The 17,029-nt window shown below is 45.2% G+C and overlaps 1 protein-coding gene across 2 annotated transcripts in view; it reads left to right on the forward strand.

The window, feature by feature from the left end:
• CDADC1 (cytidine and dCMP deaminase domain containing 1) overlaps positions 1–17,029 on the forward strand; it is a 58,178-nt gene that overhangs the window by 33,235 nt on the left and 7,914 nt on the right. For both annotated transcript variants that reach the window (XM_077484279.1, XM_077484281.1), the window contains exon 8: positions 16,870–16,932. In XM_077484279.1, the coding sequence (XP_077340405.1) occupies positions 16,870–16,932 (63 nt within the window). The remainder of the gene's footprint in view (positions 1–16,869; positions 16,933–17,029) is intronic.

Below are 17,029 nucleotides of genomic sequence, written 5' to 3' on the forward strand. Positions count from 1 at the left end.
TAAAGGTACAAATGAGGCCAATATTAAATCTTCTTGGAAAGATACCAACTAAGAAGTGCCTTATTTCTATTATATATAACTGGGCAATCTTAGGGAGAAGCTATTTGTCCAGCTAGAAGGGGATGGGAAAAGTATTTAGATTTAACAGGTGAACAATGGCAAAATATTTTGAAACAAGTACAATCAGTATCTCTATCACCTCAGCAGTCCCTACCACAATTATATATAGTTTATGGCGTGTATAGGACCCCAGCTAAATTGTATCTGTGGGGCAGACGAGATGCATCCGAATGCCCTCTGTGTCGGAGAACCTCTGCTGATCTAATACATATGTTATGGAAATGTCCTAAATTGTTCAGGTACTGATATATTAATTGGATATATCAAACACGGATACAAATGGATCCTAAAATAAATTTATTACATTATTTAGAAAAATAAACCTATATACCAGCAGTTAGGACCGCTATTAACAAGTTGCTATTTATAGCACTAAAGATAATTGCACAAAAATGGATATCCCCGACTGGACCAACATATGAAGAATGGCGTACACAATTCAGGTTAAAGCGGTAGTAAACCTGCTGACTTTTTTTTTTTTTCCCTACACCTGTAAGGGAAAAGGCATAATGAGCTAGCATGCACTGCATACTAGCTCATTATGAAATACTTACCTTAGAATGAGATGTCGGTATCTCACCCCGTCCACGCCGAGGGAGCTGACATTTTCCCTCGGTGTGTCTTGCGGGTATCGCGGCTCCGGCGCTGAGAGTGGCCAGAGCCGCGATGTCGCCACTCCCGCGCATGCGCGCAGGAGGCTTCTTTCTGGCAAGGTCCGACGTCTGCCCATCTTTCAGCCAAGAATCCCCAGAGCGCATGCGCCGCTGAAGTCAGCGGCTCATTGCAAGGGGAATATCTCCTAAACCGTACAGGTTTAGGAGATATTCTTTTTACCTACAGGTAAGCCTTATTATAGGCTTACCTGTAGGTAAACGTTGCAAAAATGACTTTACTGCCACTTTAATGACACCCTACTAAAAGAATGGCAGGTCTTTTCGGAACAAGGGGTTGAAAGAAAAATGCTTGGTATGACACCTTTTATCATAGTATCAGATGAAACCCCAGGGCTGGATAGATCCTTTTCAAACTATAGAAAAAAGAAAGCAAGCAAGGAAGGATAAGCAAAAAAGGGTAGAGGGATAAGATTAGGATATAAAAGGACTGTTGCTGTGTCTTCTATAGATCCGTATGGGGTTTGGCACTAAGGTAGGAGTGATATTTCCCATGTGAGGAAATAGGATTGACAGATGAAGAGGGAGAAGGGAAGAGGATGTGATATCTATATGAATAATAAGAGTACATATGATTAAAAGTAGGGATGCACCGAATGGGTTTTTTGGTGCCGAAACCGATACCGAAAATAAATCTTCCTTGATCCCGAAAACCGAAACCGATACCGAAACAGCACCGATACCGAAATTGACTATTTACAAAAAATATTTTTATACAGGAGATGGTCAGAGACTGGGGACATGCTACAGGAGATGGTCAGAGACTGGGGACATGCTACAGGAGATGGTCAGAGACTGGGGACATGCTACAGGAGATGGTCAGAGACTGGGGACATGCTACAGGAGCTGGTCAGAGACTGCAGGCATGGTACAGGGGCTGGTCAGAGACTGCAGGCATGGTACAGGGGCTGGTCAGAGACTGCAGGCATGGTACAGGGGCTGGTCAGAGACTGCAGGCATGGTACAGGGGCTGGTCAGAGACTGCAGGCATGGTACAGGGGCTGGTCAGAGACTGCAGGCATGGTACAGGGGCTGGTCAGAGACTGCAGGCATGGTACAGGGGCTGGTCAGAGACTGCAGGCATGGTACAGGGGCTGGTCAGAGACTGCAGGCATGGTACAGGGGCTGGTCAGAGACTGCAGGCATGGTACAGGGGCTGGTCAGAGACTAAGAACATGCTACAGGAGATCAATGCAGCCTCACTGTGCCCAGCAGCCTACCAGTGCCCGCCATGTAGCCTGCCTGTGCCTCACCAGTGCATATAAACGCACACACACACACACACACACACACACACACACACACACACAAACATGCACACATAGAACACACATATACACAAACATGCACACATAGAACACACACATATACACAAACATGCACACATAGAACACACACATATACACAAACATGCACACATAGAACACACACATATACACAAACATGCACACATAGAACACACACACATATATAAACATGCACACATAGAACCCACACACATATATAAACATGCACACATAGAACCCACACACATATATAAACATGCACACATATATAAACATGCACACATATAACATGCACACACAGAGGCATACAAACATGTATATATATATATATATATATATATATATATATGACAGTCTTTTTTTTTTTTTAATTGGCAGCTGCAGCTCTACATTAATCTCCATGCTGGGTACTGCACTCTAGGGGGAGGCAGAGGGCACAGCACACACTGCTAGACGCCTCTCCTTTGCTTTCACAGTAAACAGCGTGCCCAGCTCCTGCACAGCCGATTTACATATCGGCTGAGGAGACATATGGAGCCACCGCTGTGGAGAGGGGGACTTTACAGCGAGACCCCACAGCCCCATGATGGGCGGCACCGGTGGAGGGGCCAAGCCCAGCAGGCCCCGCCCCATTTTCGGCACCAGTATCGGCGGAAATTCTCTTTCGGCTTTTTGCCGAAAGGGGCATTTTCGGGCGATATGTTTCGGCGGCCGAAATTTCGGTGCATCCCTAATTAAAAGGATATCCAATAGGAGCATAATGAATGGTGCAGTTGTATTGGGCCTCCCTTTTTTTTTTTTTTTTTGCATAACCACTTCAGCCGTGGAAGGATTTGCTCCCTTCCTGATAAGTAAATTTTTTCGATTTGGTACTGCGTGGATTTCACTGACAATTGCACGGTTGTGCGACGTCTACAAACAAAACAAACAAAATATATATATATATATATTTGTTTTGTTTTTTTATCGGGACTGCAATATTATGACAGTCAGATCGGACACTTTTGGCACTATTTTGGGACCATTGGCATTTATACAGCGATCAGAGTTAAAAATAGCCACTGATTACTGTATAAATGTCATTGGCAGGGAAGTGGTTAACACTAGGGGGCGATAAGCGGTTAATTTTGTTCCCTGGGTGTGTTCTAACTGTGGGGGGGGGGAGTGGGACTGACTAGGGGAGGAGAAAGAGTTGGTATGGACACACGATCTGTCTCCTCTCTCCTGAGAAAACCGCTTTGTCACACAAGATCGCGGGTACCCGGAGGTCATCGCGCCCCGTCGGGCACGCATATCAGCTCTGGGGACACGCGCCGGGCGCGCCTACTGTCACTGAGCGACGTACAGCTACGGCTGGTTGGCTACTGGATAAACACTACTGAATTTTTTACAGCGATACAAAAGAAAAAAGGGTAATGCGTAGTTTTACAAAGTCACAAGTGCATGTAATAACAGTGGAGCTCAGACTGTGAATACCCAGAAGGTGAGTATCAAAAAAGAGAAAAAAATTTTTTTTTACCATTTCTTAACGGTGAACTGGTACACACATCCTTGCAGCGTTGACCATATGCATCGCATTTGATTTGTAGTAGGGTTTTTTTTTTTTTATTTTAAACAGGTGTAATAGATTCTGCGCTGGAGAGAACTCCAGCGGCAGAGAGGATACCTTTGTGATTACATCATGTACCTTATGCTAAAATGGCTGGAGTGATGGCAGCTCCACCAAATATGGAGGAACGTGCCCGTCTCTCTTCCACATCACCAGCACTGATCAGAAACTGAGTGGGAAATTTTGTGAATCAGGTCGGGGGGTTCTCTACCAGCGTTTTTTCCATTTATAGCCAGTTTCCTGCATGGAGACATTCGAGGGCCCCTTGTGGATATAGAGATTTATACGGTCCCAGTTGTCCTTGTCTATCTTTTTTTTTTTTTTTTGTCTTCTGTATATATTGAATATGAATGTATTCATTTTAAGTGTAAATTAAAAATTGATGTTAATAAAAATTTGAAATTAAAAAAGAATAGGATTACAATCTGCGACCAAAACCTGGTGATTATAGGATATGTACATGTACAGTATGATGCATAGGGCCATTTTCTGCTGCCCCTCTGAAAGTTAAAGAAAAGCTGGACTGGAGAAACGTATAGGCTGCTATGTATGACCTTTTTTTGAAAACACTAGGTGCCTTGCTGTCACTGGCTTTAGTATTGCCTGGTTCATTTCCCACAGCCCTAGAAATACAGTGCCTTGCGAAAGTATTCGGCCCCCTTGAACTTTTCAACCTTTTGCCACATTTCAGGCTTCAAACATAAAGATATAAAATTGTAATTTTTTGTGAAGAATCACCAACAAGTGGGACACAATTGTGAAGTGGAACAAAATCTATTGGATATTTTAAACTTTTTTAATAAATAAAAAACTGAAAAGTGGTGCGTGCAAAATTATTCGACGCCTTTACTTTCAGTGCAGCAAACTCACTCCAGAAGTTCAGCGAGGATCTCTGAATGATCCAATGTTGTCCTAAATGACTGATGGTGATAAATAGAATCCACCTGTGTGTAATCAAGTCTCTGTATAAATGCACCTGCTCTGTGATAGTGTCAGGGTTCTGTTGAAAGCGCAGAGAGCATCATGAAGACCAAGGAACATACCAGGCAGGTCCGTAATACTGTTGTGGAGAAGTTTAAAGCCGGATTTGGATACAAAAAGATTTCCCAAGCTTTAAACATCCCAAGGAGCACTGTGCAAGCGATCATTTTGAAATGGGAGGAGTATCAGACCACTGCAAATATACCAAGACCTGGCCGTCCCTCTAAACTTTCAGCTCAGACAAGGAGAAGACTGATCAGAGATGCAGCCAAGAGGCCCATGATCACTCTGTATACTTTGTACACTGCACAAATCTGGCCTTTATGGAAGAGTGGCAAGAAGAAAGCCATTTCTCAAAGATATCCATAAAAAGTCTCGTCTAAAGTTTGCCATAAGCCACCTGGGAGACACACCAAACATGTGGAAGAAGGTGCTCTGGTCAGATGAAACCAAAATTGAACTTTTTGCCCACAATGCAAAACGATATGTTTGGCGTAAAAGCAACACAGCTCATCACCCTCAACACACCATCCCCACTGTCAAACATGGTGGTGGCAGCATCATGGTTTGGGCCTGTTTTTCTTCAGCAGGGACAGGGAAGATGGTTAAAATTGAGGGGAAGATGGATGCAGCCAAATACAGGACCATTCTGGATGAAAACCTGTTGGAGTCTGAAAAACACCTGAAACTTGGGATGGAGATTTATCTTCCAACAAGACAATGATCCCAAACATACAGCAAAATCTACAAAGGAATGGTTCACAAATAAACGTATCCAGGTGTTAGAATGGCCAAGTCAAAGTCCAGACCTGAATCCAATTCAGAATCTGTGGAAAGAGCTGAAAACTGTTGTTCACAAATGCTCTCCATCCAACCTCACTGAGCTCGAGCTGTTTTGGAAGGAAGAATGGGCAAGAATTTCAGTCTCTCGATGTGCAAAACTGATAGAGACATACCCCAAGCGACTTGCAGCTGTAATCGCAGCAAAAGGTGGCTCTACAAAGTATTAACGCAAGGGGGCTGAATAATTTTGCACGCCCCACTTTTCATTTTTTTTATTAGTTAACCACTTCAGATCCGCGCTATTGCCAAATGACGGCAACAGCGCGGACCTACATTTCCGGGACGACGTCTATTGACGTCGTCCCGGATACGAGCGGCCTGCGCGCCCTGTGATCGGCGAGTCCGTGAGACTCGCCTGATCACCGATCCGTGCAAGGGGTCGATCCCGACCCCTTATCACGTGATCAGCTGTCAGCCAATGACAGCTGATCATGTGATAGAACGGAGCCGGTAATCGGCTATTATTCCTCCTCGCGCTGACAGCGCGAGGAGAGAAAAAAAAAGCCGATCACCGGCGGCCGTGATCGGGACATCAGTCCCGATCACGGCCAGCAATACAGCTGACCACCTGCCCCCTGCCAGTGCCCACCTGCCCACCGCCGTGCCATCCTGAATAAAAGTAAGTGCCCCCCATCAGTGCCCCCCATCAGTGCCCATCAGTGCCCACAGTGCCACCCACAATGCCACCCACAGTGCCATCCAGCAGTGCCACCCACAGTGCCCACAATCTGCCTCAAAGGTGCTGCGACCCAGTGCCGCCCATCAGTGCCCAGCAGTGCCGCCCATCAGTGCCCAGCAGTGCCGCCCAGCAGTGCCACCTATCAGAGCCACCTATCAGTGCCCATCAGTCCCGTCTATCAGTGGTACCTATCAGTGCCCATCCGTGCCACCCATCCATGCCATCTTATCTGTGCCCATTTTTGCCCATCAGTGCCGCCTTATCTGTGCCCATCGGTGCCGCCTTATCTGTGCCTATTAGTGCCGCCTTAACTATGCCTATCAGTGCCCACCAGTGCAGCCCATCAGTGCCCACCAATGCAGCCCATCAGTGCCCACCAATGCAGCCATCAGTGCCGCCTAATCAGCGCACTTCAATGAAGGAGAAAAATGACCCGTTTGCAAAATTTTATAACAAACTATTAACCACTTTCAGACCGGACCATTTTGCTGGTAAATGACCAGAGGTCTTTTTACACTTTGGCACTGCGCTGCTTTAACTGGTAATTGCGCGGTCATGCAATGTTGTACCCAAACAAAATTTGCGTCCTTTTCTTCCCACAAATAGAGCTTTCTTTTGATGGTATTTGATTGCCTCTGCGATTTTTATTTTTTGCGATATAAACGTAAAAAGACCGCAAATTTTGAAAAAAAATGATATTTTCTACTTTTTGTTATTAGAAAAATCCAATAAACTCAATTTTAGTCATACATTTAGGCCAAAATGTATTCAGCCACATGTCTTTGGTAAAAAAAAAGTCAATAATTGTATATTTATTGGTTTGCGCAAAAGTTGTCACATCTACAAACTAAGGTACGTTTTCTGGAATTTACGCAGCTTTTAGTTTACGACTGCCTATCTCATTTCTTGAGGTGCTAAAATGGCAGGGCAGTACAAAACCCCCCCAAATGACCCCATTTTGGAAAGTAGACCCCCTAAGGAAATTGATAAGAGGCATGTTGAGCCCATTGAATATTTTATTTTTTTGCCTCAAGCGATTGAATAATGACAAAAAAAAAATTTTTTTTTTTTTTTTACACAAAGTTGTCACTAAATGATATATTGCTCACACATGCTATGGGCGTATGTGAAATGACACCCCAAAATAAATTCTGCTGCTTCTCCTGAGTACGGGGATACCACATATGTGGGACTTTTTGGGAGCCTAGCCGCGTACGGGGCCCCGAAAACCAAGCACCGCCTTCAGGCTTTCTAAGGGCGTACATTTTTGAGTTCACTTCTCACTACCTATTACAGTTTTGAAGGCCATAAAATGCCAAGATGGCACAAAACCCCCACAAATGACCCCATTTTAGAAAGTAGACACCCCAAGCTATTTGCTGAGAGGCATGTTGAGTTCATGGAATATTTTATATTTTGCCACAAGTTGCGGGAAAATTACAAACTTTTTTTTTTTTTTTTTTTTTTTTCACAAAGTTGTCACTAAATGATATATTGCTCACACATGCCATGGGCATATGTGAAATGACACCCCAAAATAAATTCTGCTGCTTCTCCTGAGTACGGGGATACCACATATGTGGGACTTTTTGGGAGCCTAGCCGCGTACGGGGCCCCGAAAACCAAGCACCGCCTTCAGGCTTTCTAAGGGCGTAAATTTTTGAGTTCACTTCTCACTACCTATTACAGTTTTGAAGGCCATAAAATGCCAAGATGGCACAAAACCCCCACAAATGACCCCATTTTAGAAAGTAGACACCCCAAGCTATTTGCTGAGAGGCATGTTGAGTCCATGGAATATTTTATATTTTGCCACAAGTTGCGGGAAAATTACAAACTTTTTTTTTTTTTTTTTTTTTTTCACAAAGTTGTCACTAAATGATATATTGCTCACGCATGCCATGGGCATATGTGAAATGACACCCCAAAATAAATTCTGCTGCTTCTCCTGAGTACGGGGATACCACATATGTGGGACTTTTTGGGAGCCTAGCCGCGTACGGGGCCCCGAAAACCAAGCACCGCCTTCAGGCTTTCTAAGGGCGTTACAGTTTTGAAGGCCATAAAATGCCAAGATGGCACAAACCCCCCCCAAATGACCCCATTTTGGAAAGTAGACACCCCTAAATTTAGGGGTACACTAGTGAGACTAGGTAATAAATGGCGGGTGCCCTGAAACTATAAAAAAAATAACTAACCAATCAGCGTCACCTGTAACAGTTATATGGTGATCACTGGTGAAAGGGTTAACTAGGGGGCAATCAGGGGGCTTTATGCGGTAGTATATGGGGGTCCCTGGCGCTATAAAAAGCTGCGGCGAACCTAAATACCTACCTGCCTAACTAGCGTCACCTGTGACACTAATACAGCGATCAGAAAAACGATCGCTTATTAGGCTGGGTTCACACTGGAGCGATGCGGGAACGCCACGAATGCGCGGCGGGTTCCCGCATCGCATGCCTCCCGGCGGCAGTTCACACTGCCCTATGCGAACTGCTGGGAGTGTCAGTGAAATGTTACTGACACCCCCAGATCAGTTCGCATATCGCAGTGCGATCTGCAAACTCGGATCGCATGGTGTGAACACCCATGCGATCCGATTCTGCTGCGGGCCAAAAAAAGGGTCCCGTGCGAATTTGCGGCGGGTGCGGCGGGTGTGGCGGGTGCGGCGAATGGCTGAACTCGAATCGCACAGAGATCGGATGTGATTTGCACTGCAGTGCGGTGCGAATCACATCCGTTCTCAAACCGCTGCAATGTGAACCCAGCCTTAGTGACACTGGCGACGGGGGGTGATCACGGGGTTAAACCTTTATTGGGGGGGTTAGGGGGGTACCTTAGAACTAAAGGGGGCTAACCCTAACTGCCCTAACAGTTATTAGTCACAAATGACACCCGCCGGGTGATCAGGGGGTTAAACCTTTATTAGGTAATAAATGGCGGGTGCCCTGAAACTATAAAAAAATAACTAACCAACCAGCGTCACCTGTAACAGTTATATGGTGATCACAGGTGAAAGGGTTAACTAGGGGGCAATCAGGGGGCTTTATGCGGTAGTATATGGGGGTCCCTGGCGCTATAAAAAGCTGCGGCGAACCTAAATACCTACCTGCCTAACTAGCGTCACCTGTGACACTAATACGGCGATCAGAAAAATGATCGCTTATTAGGCTGGGTTCACACTGGAGCGATGCGGAAACGCCACGAATGCGCGGCGGGTTCCCGCATCGCATGCCTCCCGGCGGCAGTTCACACTGCCCTATGCGAACTGCTGGGAGTGTCAGTGAAATGTTACTGACACCCCCAGATCAGTTCGCATATCGCAGTGCGATCTGCAAACTCGGATCGCATGGTGTGAACACCCATGCGATCCGATTCTGCTGCGGGCCAAAAAAAGGGTCCCGTGCGAATTTGCGGCGGGTGCGGCGGGTGCGGCGGGTGCGGCGAATGGCTGAACTCGAATCGCACAGAGATCGGATGTGATTTGCACTGCAGTGCGGTGCGAATCACATTCGTTCTCATAAACCGCTGCAATGTGAACCCAGCCTTAGTGACACTGGCGACGGGGGGTGATCACGGGGTTAAACCTTTATTGGGGGGGTTAGGGGGGTACATTAGAACTAAAGGGGGCTAACTCTAACTGCCCTAACAGTTATTACAGTCACAAATGACACCAATGCAAAAAAAAAAAAAAAAAAAAAAAAAAATGACATTGGTGTCACTGTGACTGGGGGGCAGGGGTAATTGGGGGGGTGATCGGGGGGTAAAGGGGGGGTGTGAGTGTGCCTGGCATGTTCTACTGTGTGTGTAGAGTGTTGGTGCAACTTACTGATCCGCTCTCCTCCGTGTCGGAACGAAAAATACCGACACGGAGGAGAGAATACATCACTTCCTCTCCTGTGTTTACATTACAGGAGAGGAAGTGATGTCACCGGGGATTTCTATTCGTCGGGAGCGATCGCGAGGGGGTGGCCATGAATGAATGGCCGTCCCCTCGTCCGGGATCGCTCCCGTACGAATACCGACCGCCGCAGGCACCGGGCGGGGGCCCGATCGGGCCCCCGACCCGCGGGAGGCAAGGGACGTACATGTATGTCCTTATGCCTGCCCGTGCCATTGTACCGACGTACATCGGCGTGCGGCGGTCGGCAACTGGTTAAAACATGATTTTTTTTTTTTTTTTTTTTTTTGCATCTTTTTTTGTTTGTTTAGCAAAAAATAAAACTCCGAGCTGTAACTAAATACCACCAAAAGAAAGCTCTATTTGTGGGAAAAAAATGATAAAAATTTCATTTGGGTACAGTGTTGTATGCCCGCGCAATTGTCATTCAAAGTGCATCAGCGCTGAAAGCTGAAAATTGGTCTGGGACTGAGGGGGGTTTAAGTGCCCAGTAAGCAAGTGGTTAAAAAAGTTTCAAAAATCCAATAGATTTCGTTCCACTTCACAATTGTGTCCCACTTGTTGGTGATTCTTCACAAAAAATAAAAATGTTATATCTTTATGTTTGAAGCCTGAAATGTGGCAAAAGGTTGAAAAGTTCAAGGGGGCCGAATACTTTCGCAATGCACTGTATCTCTAGGGCTGTGGGAAATGAACCAGGCAATACTAAAGCCAGTGACAGCAAGACACCTAGTGTTTTCAAAAAAAGGTCATACATAGCAGCCTATACGTTTCTCCAGTCCAGCTTTTCTTTAACTTTCAGAGGGGCAGCAGAAAATGGCCCTATGCATCATACTGTACATGTACATATCCTATAATCACCAGGTTTTGGTCGCAGATTGTAATCCTATACTTTCTAATTTTTATTAACATCAATTTTTAATTTACACTTAAAACGAATACATTCATATTCAATATATACAGATGACAAAAAAAAGATAGACAAGGACAACTGGGACCGTATAAATCTCTATATCCACAAGGTGTCCTTGAATGTCTCCATGCAGGAAACTGGCTATAAATGGAAAAAACGCTGGTAGAGAACCCCCCGACCGGATTCACAAAATTTCCCACTCAGTTTCTGATCAGTGCTGGTGATGTGGAAGAGAGACGGGCACGTTCCTCCATATTTGGTGGAGCTGCCATCACTCCAGCCATTTTAGCATAAGGTACATGATGTAATCACAAAGGTATCCTCTCTGCCGCTGGAGTTCTCTCCAGCGCAGAATCTATTACACCTGTTTAAAATAAAAAAAAATAAAAAACCCTACTACAAATCAAATGTGATGCATATGGTCAACGCTGCAAGGATGTGTGTACCAGTTCACCGTTTAGAAATGGTTCATTTTTTTTTTCTCTCTTTTTTGATACTCACCTTCTGGGTATTCACAGTCTGAGCTCCACTGTTATTACATGCACTTGTGACTTTGTAAAACTACGCATTACCCTTTTTTCTTTTGTATCGCTGTGAAAAATTCAGTAGTGTTTATCCAGTAGCCAACCAGCCGTAGCTGTACGTCGCTCAGTGACAGTAGGCGTGCCCCCGGAGCTGATATGCGTGCCTGACGGGGCGCGATGACCTGTGGGTACCCGCGATCTTGTGTGACAAAGCGAGAAATGGGATCTGTGTGTGCAAGCACACAAATCCCGGTTTTCTCAGGAGAGAGGAGACAGATCGTGTGTCCATACCAACTCTTTCTCCTCCCCTAGTCAGTCCCACCCCCGCACCCCCCTCACAGTTAGAACACACCCAGGGAACACAATTAACCGCTTGATCGCCCCCTAGTGTTAACCACTTCCCTGCCAATGACATTTATACAGTAATCCAGGGCTCGACAAAACCCGGTCGCCAGGTCGCATTGGCGACTAGAAATAGCGACCTCGCGCCTGGGGCAGCACAGCTGGGGGTATCCTGTCTCTGTGGACCCCCCCAGCGTGATCGCGTCGGGCCGTTCCGCCGGCGGCTGAAAATTTAGGCCGCGGCTTTGAGGCCTTCTGCGGTCCTATGATTCCTTATGGAATCTGGCGCCCTCTTGTGGTCGTTGTTGGTATGACAAACCAGCAATGCTAATTTCCTCTGCAAAGTTTCCTCTGCCTGTTTTATATTACCTGCATCTTCTTCCCTTTATTTAGAACCCCCTAAACATTATATATTTTTTATTCTAACACCCTAGAGAATAAAATGGTGGTTGTTGCAATACTGTCTGTCACACCGTATTTGTGCAGCGGCCTTACAAGCGCACTTTTGTTGGGGAAAATAATTTAGTTAATAAAAAAATAAGACAACAGTAAAGTTAGCCCAATTTTTTCTTATATTGTGAAAGATAATGTTACGCCAAGTAAATTGATACCCAACATGTCACGCTTCAAAATTGCACCCGCTCATGGAATGGCGACAAACTTTTACCCTTTAAAATCTCCATAGGCGACGTTTAAAAAAATTCTACAGGTTGCAGGTTTTGAGTTACAGAGGAGGTCTGGGGCTAGAATTATTGCTCTTGCTCTACCGATCACGGCGCTACCTCCTATGTGTGGTTCGAACACCGATTTTATATGCGGGCAGGACAGGGCGCGTTTAAAAATTATTAATATTTCTGCTTATTTTAACTTTTTTTTTTTTCCATTGTTCTTTTAAAAAAAATGTTGTGTCACTTTTATTCTTATTACAAGGAATGTAAAAATCCCTTGTAATAGAAAAAGCATGACAGGTCCTCTTAAATATGAGATCTGGGGTCAGAGAGACCTCGGATCTCATATTTACACTAAAATGCAATTGAAAAAAAAATTGTCATTTGAAAAATAAAATAAATAAAATGTCCCTCTAAGAGCTATGGGCAATGACTTGGAGACGGGGGGGGTGGCGGCGACAGCGCTGCTATCTTCCCCTCACTCGTCTCCATGTCAGGCCAGGGACAGGTCCGGATCGCCGTCACGGACCTGGCTCCTAACTTTTTAAGCTGGCTCCTAGATTCCAAGCAAATTTGTCAACCCCTGCAGTAATCAGTGGCTATTTTTAACTCTGATCGCTGTATAAATGCCAATGGTCCCAAAATAGTGCCAAAAGTGTCCGATCTGACTGTCATAATATTGCAGTCCCGAAAAAAAAAAAAAAACATTTATATTTTATAAATTGTCAGTTAAATCCACGCAGTACCAAAATCGAAAAAATTTACAGTATTTTTCGGACCATAGGGCGCACCGGGTTATAAGGCGCACTAGCAATGATCGGCTACTAACGGGGTTTATTTTCATATATAAGGCGCACTGGGTTATAAGGCGCATTAAATGAAACAAAACTCTGATACGGTAAGTCAAATTTTATTCAACTCTTTCACAATAACCATAACATGGTCTTTAACAATAACTCTCAACATTGTTCAGTAAAATAGAAAACAATACACTCACTTTTTCACTTTATTCTTCTCCCGCAAATCCATCAAATTCTTCATCTTCAGTGTCTGAGTTTAACAATTGGGCGATTTCGGCATCAAGCACACCCGTATCCCTCTCATCATTCTCATCATTATCCGAGTCAGTCTCGTTGCTGTCATCGGTACTTAGCTGTTCAGTGATAATTCCGGCCTTCCTGAAAGCTCGGATGACACTGGAGACTGATACCTTCGCCCAGGCATCCACGATCCACTGGCAGATAGTAGCGTAACTCGCCCGGCGTTGCCTCCCTGTGTTGGTGAATGTGTGTTCGCCTTCTGTCATCCAATGCTCCCATGCAGCTCACAGTTTAACTTTAAACGACCTGTTGACACCAATATCTAGTGGCTGGAGTTCTTTGGTTAATCCACCCGGAATGATGGCAAGCACCGAATTCGTTTTCTTCACTTGGGTTTTGACAGTATCGGTCAGATGGGCACGCATGGAGTCATAGATCAATAGGGACGGAGATTTGTGGAAAAACCCGTCCGATCTCTTGACGTAAACCTCTCTCAGCCACTCATTCATCTTCTCGTCCATCCAGCCCTTCGGGTTAGCCTTAATGATGATGCCAACCGGAAACTTTTCTTTTGGCAGAGTCTTCCTCTTGAAAATTACCATGGGTGGTAGTTTCTGGCCATTAGCCTGGCACCCGAGAACTACAGTGAAGGATGACTTATCGTTTCCTGTAGTGCGTATAGATACCGTACTGGTCCCTGTTCTTTCGACAGTACGGTTTACGGGGATATCAAAGGTAAGGGGGACCTCATCCATGTTGGTGATGTGTTCTGGCGGGATCTACTTTTCATTGATCTTGTTCTTGCAGTAGGTACGGAAAATGGCCAGCTTTCCTTCGTAATCCTTTGGCAGTTGCTGTGACATAGTAGTTCTTGTGCGGATAGAGAGATTACGCCTTTTCATAAAACGGAACCACCAAGAGGGACCTCCTCGAAAGTCGTTGATCTTCATGTTGCGTGCTATTGATGTTGCTTTGAGTCGAATAGAGACAGTAGAGACACTTCTACCTGCGGTTCTCTGTTCAATAACCCACTGTTCAATTTTGTCCTCCAACTGTGGCCATCTTGCTTTGTTTCCTCGGAAACTCAGTTTGGTCTTCTTTACCTGGCGCAGGGCATCTTCTTGCTTCCTCCACTTCCGTACCATTGATTCATTAATGTTGAATTCTCTCGCAACTGCTCTATTTCCATGTTGGATCCAGCTTCGTAGGATTACCAAAGCTAGGAAGCTGCACTGCTTGGATTGGGCATTACGGCCATCGTAGTTAGGAGGTGTGCGCATTCATTCTTTCATTTTCTATACTCGCTGCCCAAAAAATGGTTCCTGTTAAGAGACATGCTTACGAAGCGGATTTCAAACTCAAGGCTATCGGTCACGCAGTACAACATGCTGGCCGTGCTAAAACATTTTGACAGATTTTTGCCATACATTAGGCGCACCGCATTATAAGGCGCACAGTCGATTTGTGAGAAAATTTAAGGCTTTTAGGTGCGCCTTATAGTCCAAAAAATACGGTACTTATCAGGAAGGGAGCAAATCCTTCCACGGCTGAAGTGGTTATGCAAAAAAAAAAAAAAGGGGGAGGCCCAATACAACTGCACCATTCATTATGCTCCTATTGGATATCCTTTTAATTAGGGATGCACCGAAATTTCGGCCGCCGAAACATATCGGTCGAAAATGGCCCTTTCGGCAAAAAGCCGAAAGAGAATTTCCGCCGATACTGGTGCCGAAAATGGGGCGGGGCCTGCTGGACTTGGCCCAGCCCCCGGTGCCGCCCATCACGGGGCTGTGGGGTCTTGCTGTAAAGTCCCCCTCTCCACAGCGGTGGCTCCATATGTCTCCTCAGCCGATGTGTAAATCGGCTGTGCAGGAGCTGGGCACGCTGTTTACTGTGAAAGTGAAAGCAAAGGAGAGGCGTCAAGGCACTGTAAGTCAAGTTGGAAGTAAAGTCAGAACTCCTGCACTGCATTCCTATTCTGGCCCACTAATAGAGAAAGTGTTATCCTGGATTATCTAATGTATTATTATTTTTAGAATCAATGGTCACCAATAGCAAGCTACGTTTGCCTCCCTATGCAGGTCTTTTTAAAGAGACACAGTCACTGTCTGTGTTTAGGCATTACCAACACACTGATACTTGTCCAGTACTCACAGGCCACTTCTTCCTTAATCATAGCTGCCACCAAAATGTGCCAGCTGGTTTCAAAGCCTAAGACCTCTATCACACTGGAGCGGTTTTCAGGTGCTATAGCGCTAGAAATAGCCTCTGCTAAGCGCCTGAAAACAGCCTCACCTTCCCTCCAGTATGCACGCTGTATACAGCGCCCCCAAAACGCCCTGCCCATTGGAAGGCCATTTTAAAGCTCTGCAAAACAGGAGTTTTTAACCCCTTTTTTGGGGTTAAAAGCACTCCGCTAGCCAACGGAAAGTGGCCCAAAATATCCACTTAAACAGCAGTAAAGCACCGCTAAAACAAGTGGCACTTTACTGCTAACGGCTGCGCTTTCAGTGTGAAAGCAGCCTAACAGGGAGTGATAACTGTGGCAATGCTTGAGCCTAGCAATACACCCTGTGTATTGTGAGCTGGCAGCAGTGGAGGAAGGTGAAACAGTGGAGAGTTAAAAGAGAAGTATGGCAAAAGCTTTTTTGGTTCTACTTATCTTTTGGGTCATAAGTAGCTCTCCCGTGACACAGAAATAGCCGACAGCATGCTTTATGTCAGCTGACATCACAGAGCCATTTCAGGCGATCCTGACAATAATGTTGGAATCCACCTTCAGCCAGCTGCCTAATATTAGCCAACAGCTGAAGCCAGCTGCACCCGTGCTCTCTTCAGCCTGGAACTGGAGAGGCAGAGCAGAGAATAGTGACTGTAAGTTACCACTTTCTGCTCTAGGAAGACTAAGAATTGAGTGATCGGTGGTCACGTGATTGCTTAGTTCTGTCTTGAAGCCAGCAAGAGACAGCTGCAGCATCACACTAAACAGTGTGAATGGAGCAATCTTCACTGACAGCTATTGTATTCAGTCAGCTGTGGCACCCTTGATTGCTTGCCCGAGTACAATGTCGCTGCCAAATAGTGACTGCATATGATAGGATAGCCAATCATTTTCCACCCAGCTCAGTCGTTTTTTAAATCGGCTTGAAACCTCAAAACTTAAACTTCAAAGTGGGTGGGTGATACAGAAACTGTTACTGTCCTGAATGGGTAATGTGACAATGTCTCTATAAACTAAGTTTTTTGAAAAAATGTTGTGGCTATCTTCATAAACCTTGTTTTATTTCAACAGTGGCAGAAAAACCCGCAAAGCTCTTGTTTTGATAATTCATCTGATTCCATCTATGAGGAAAAAGTGAGTATGCTCTAAATTGCTTGTAGATTTCTAGCTCTACCGTATGCTTAAACCCAAAGCCAAAAATGTAATGTATTGCAGCTTACCAATTGTTACA

This window comes from Lithobates pipiens, unplaced genomic scaffold (genome assembly GCF_037356315.1).
Source record: "Lithobates pipiens isolate NorthernLeopardFrog02 unplaced genomic scaffold, aLitPip1_a1.2 Scaffold_16, whole genome shotgun sequence".
Lineage (NCBI taxonomy): Eukaryota > Metazoa > Chordata > Amphibia > Anura > Ranidae > Lithobates > Lithobates pipiens.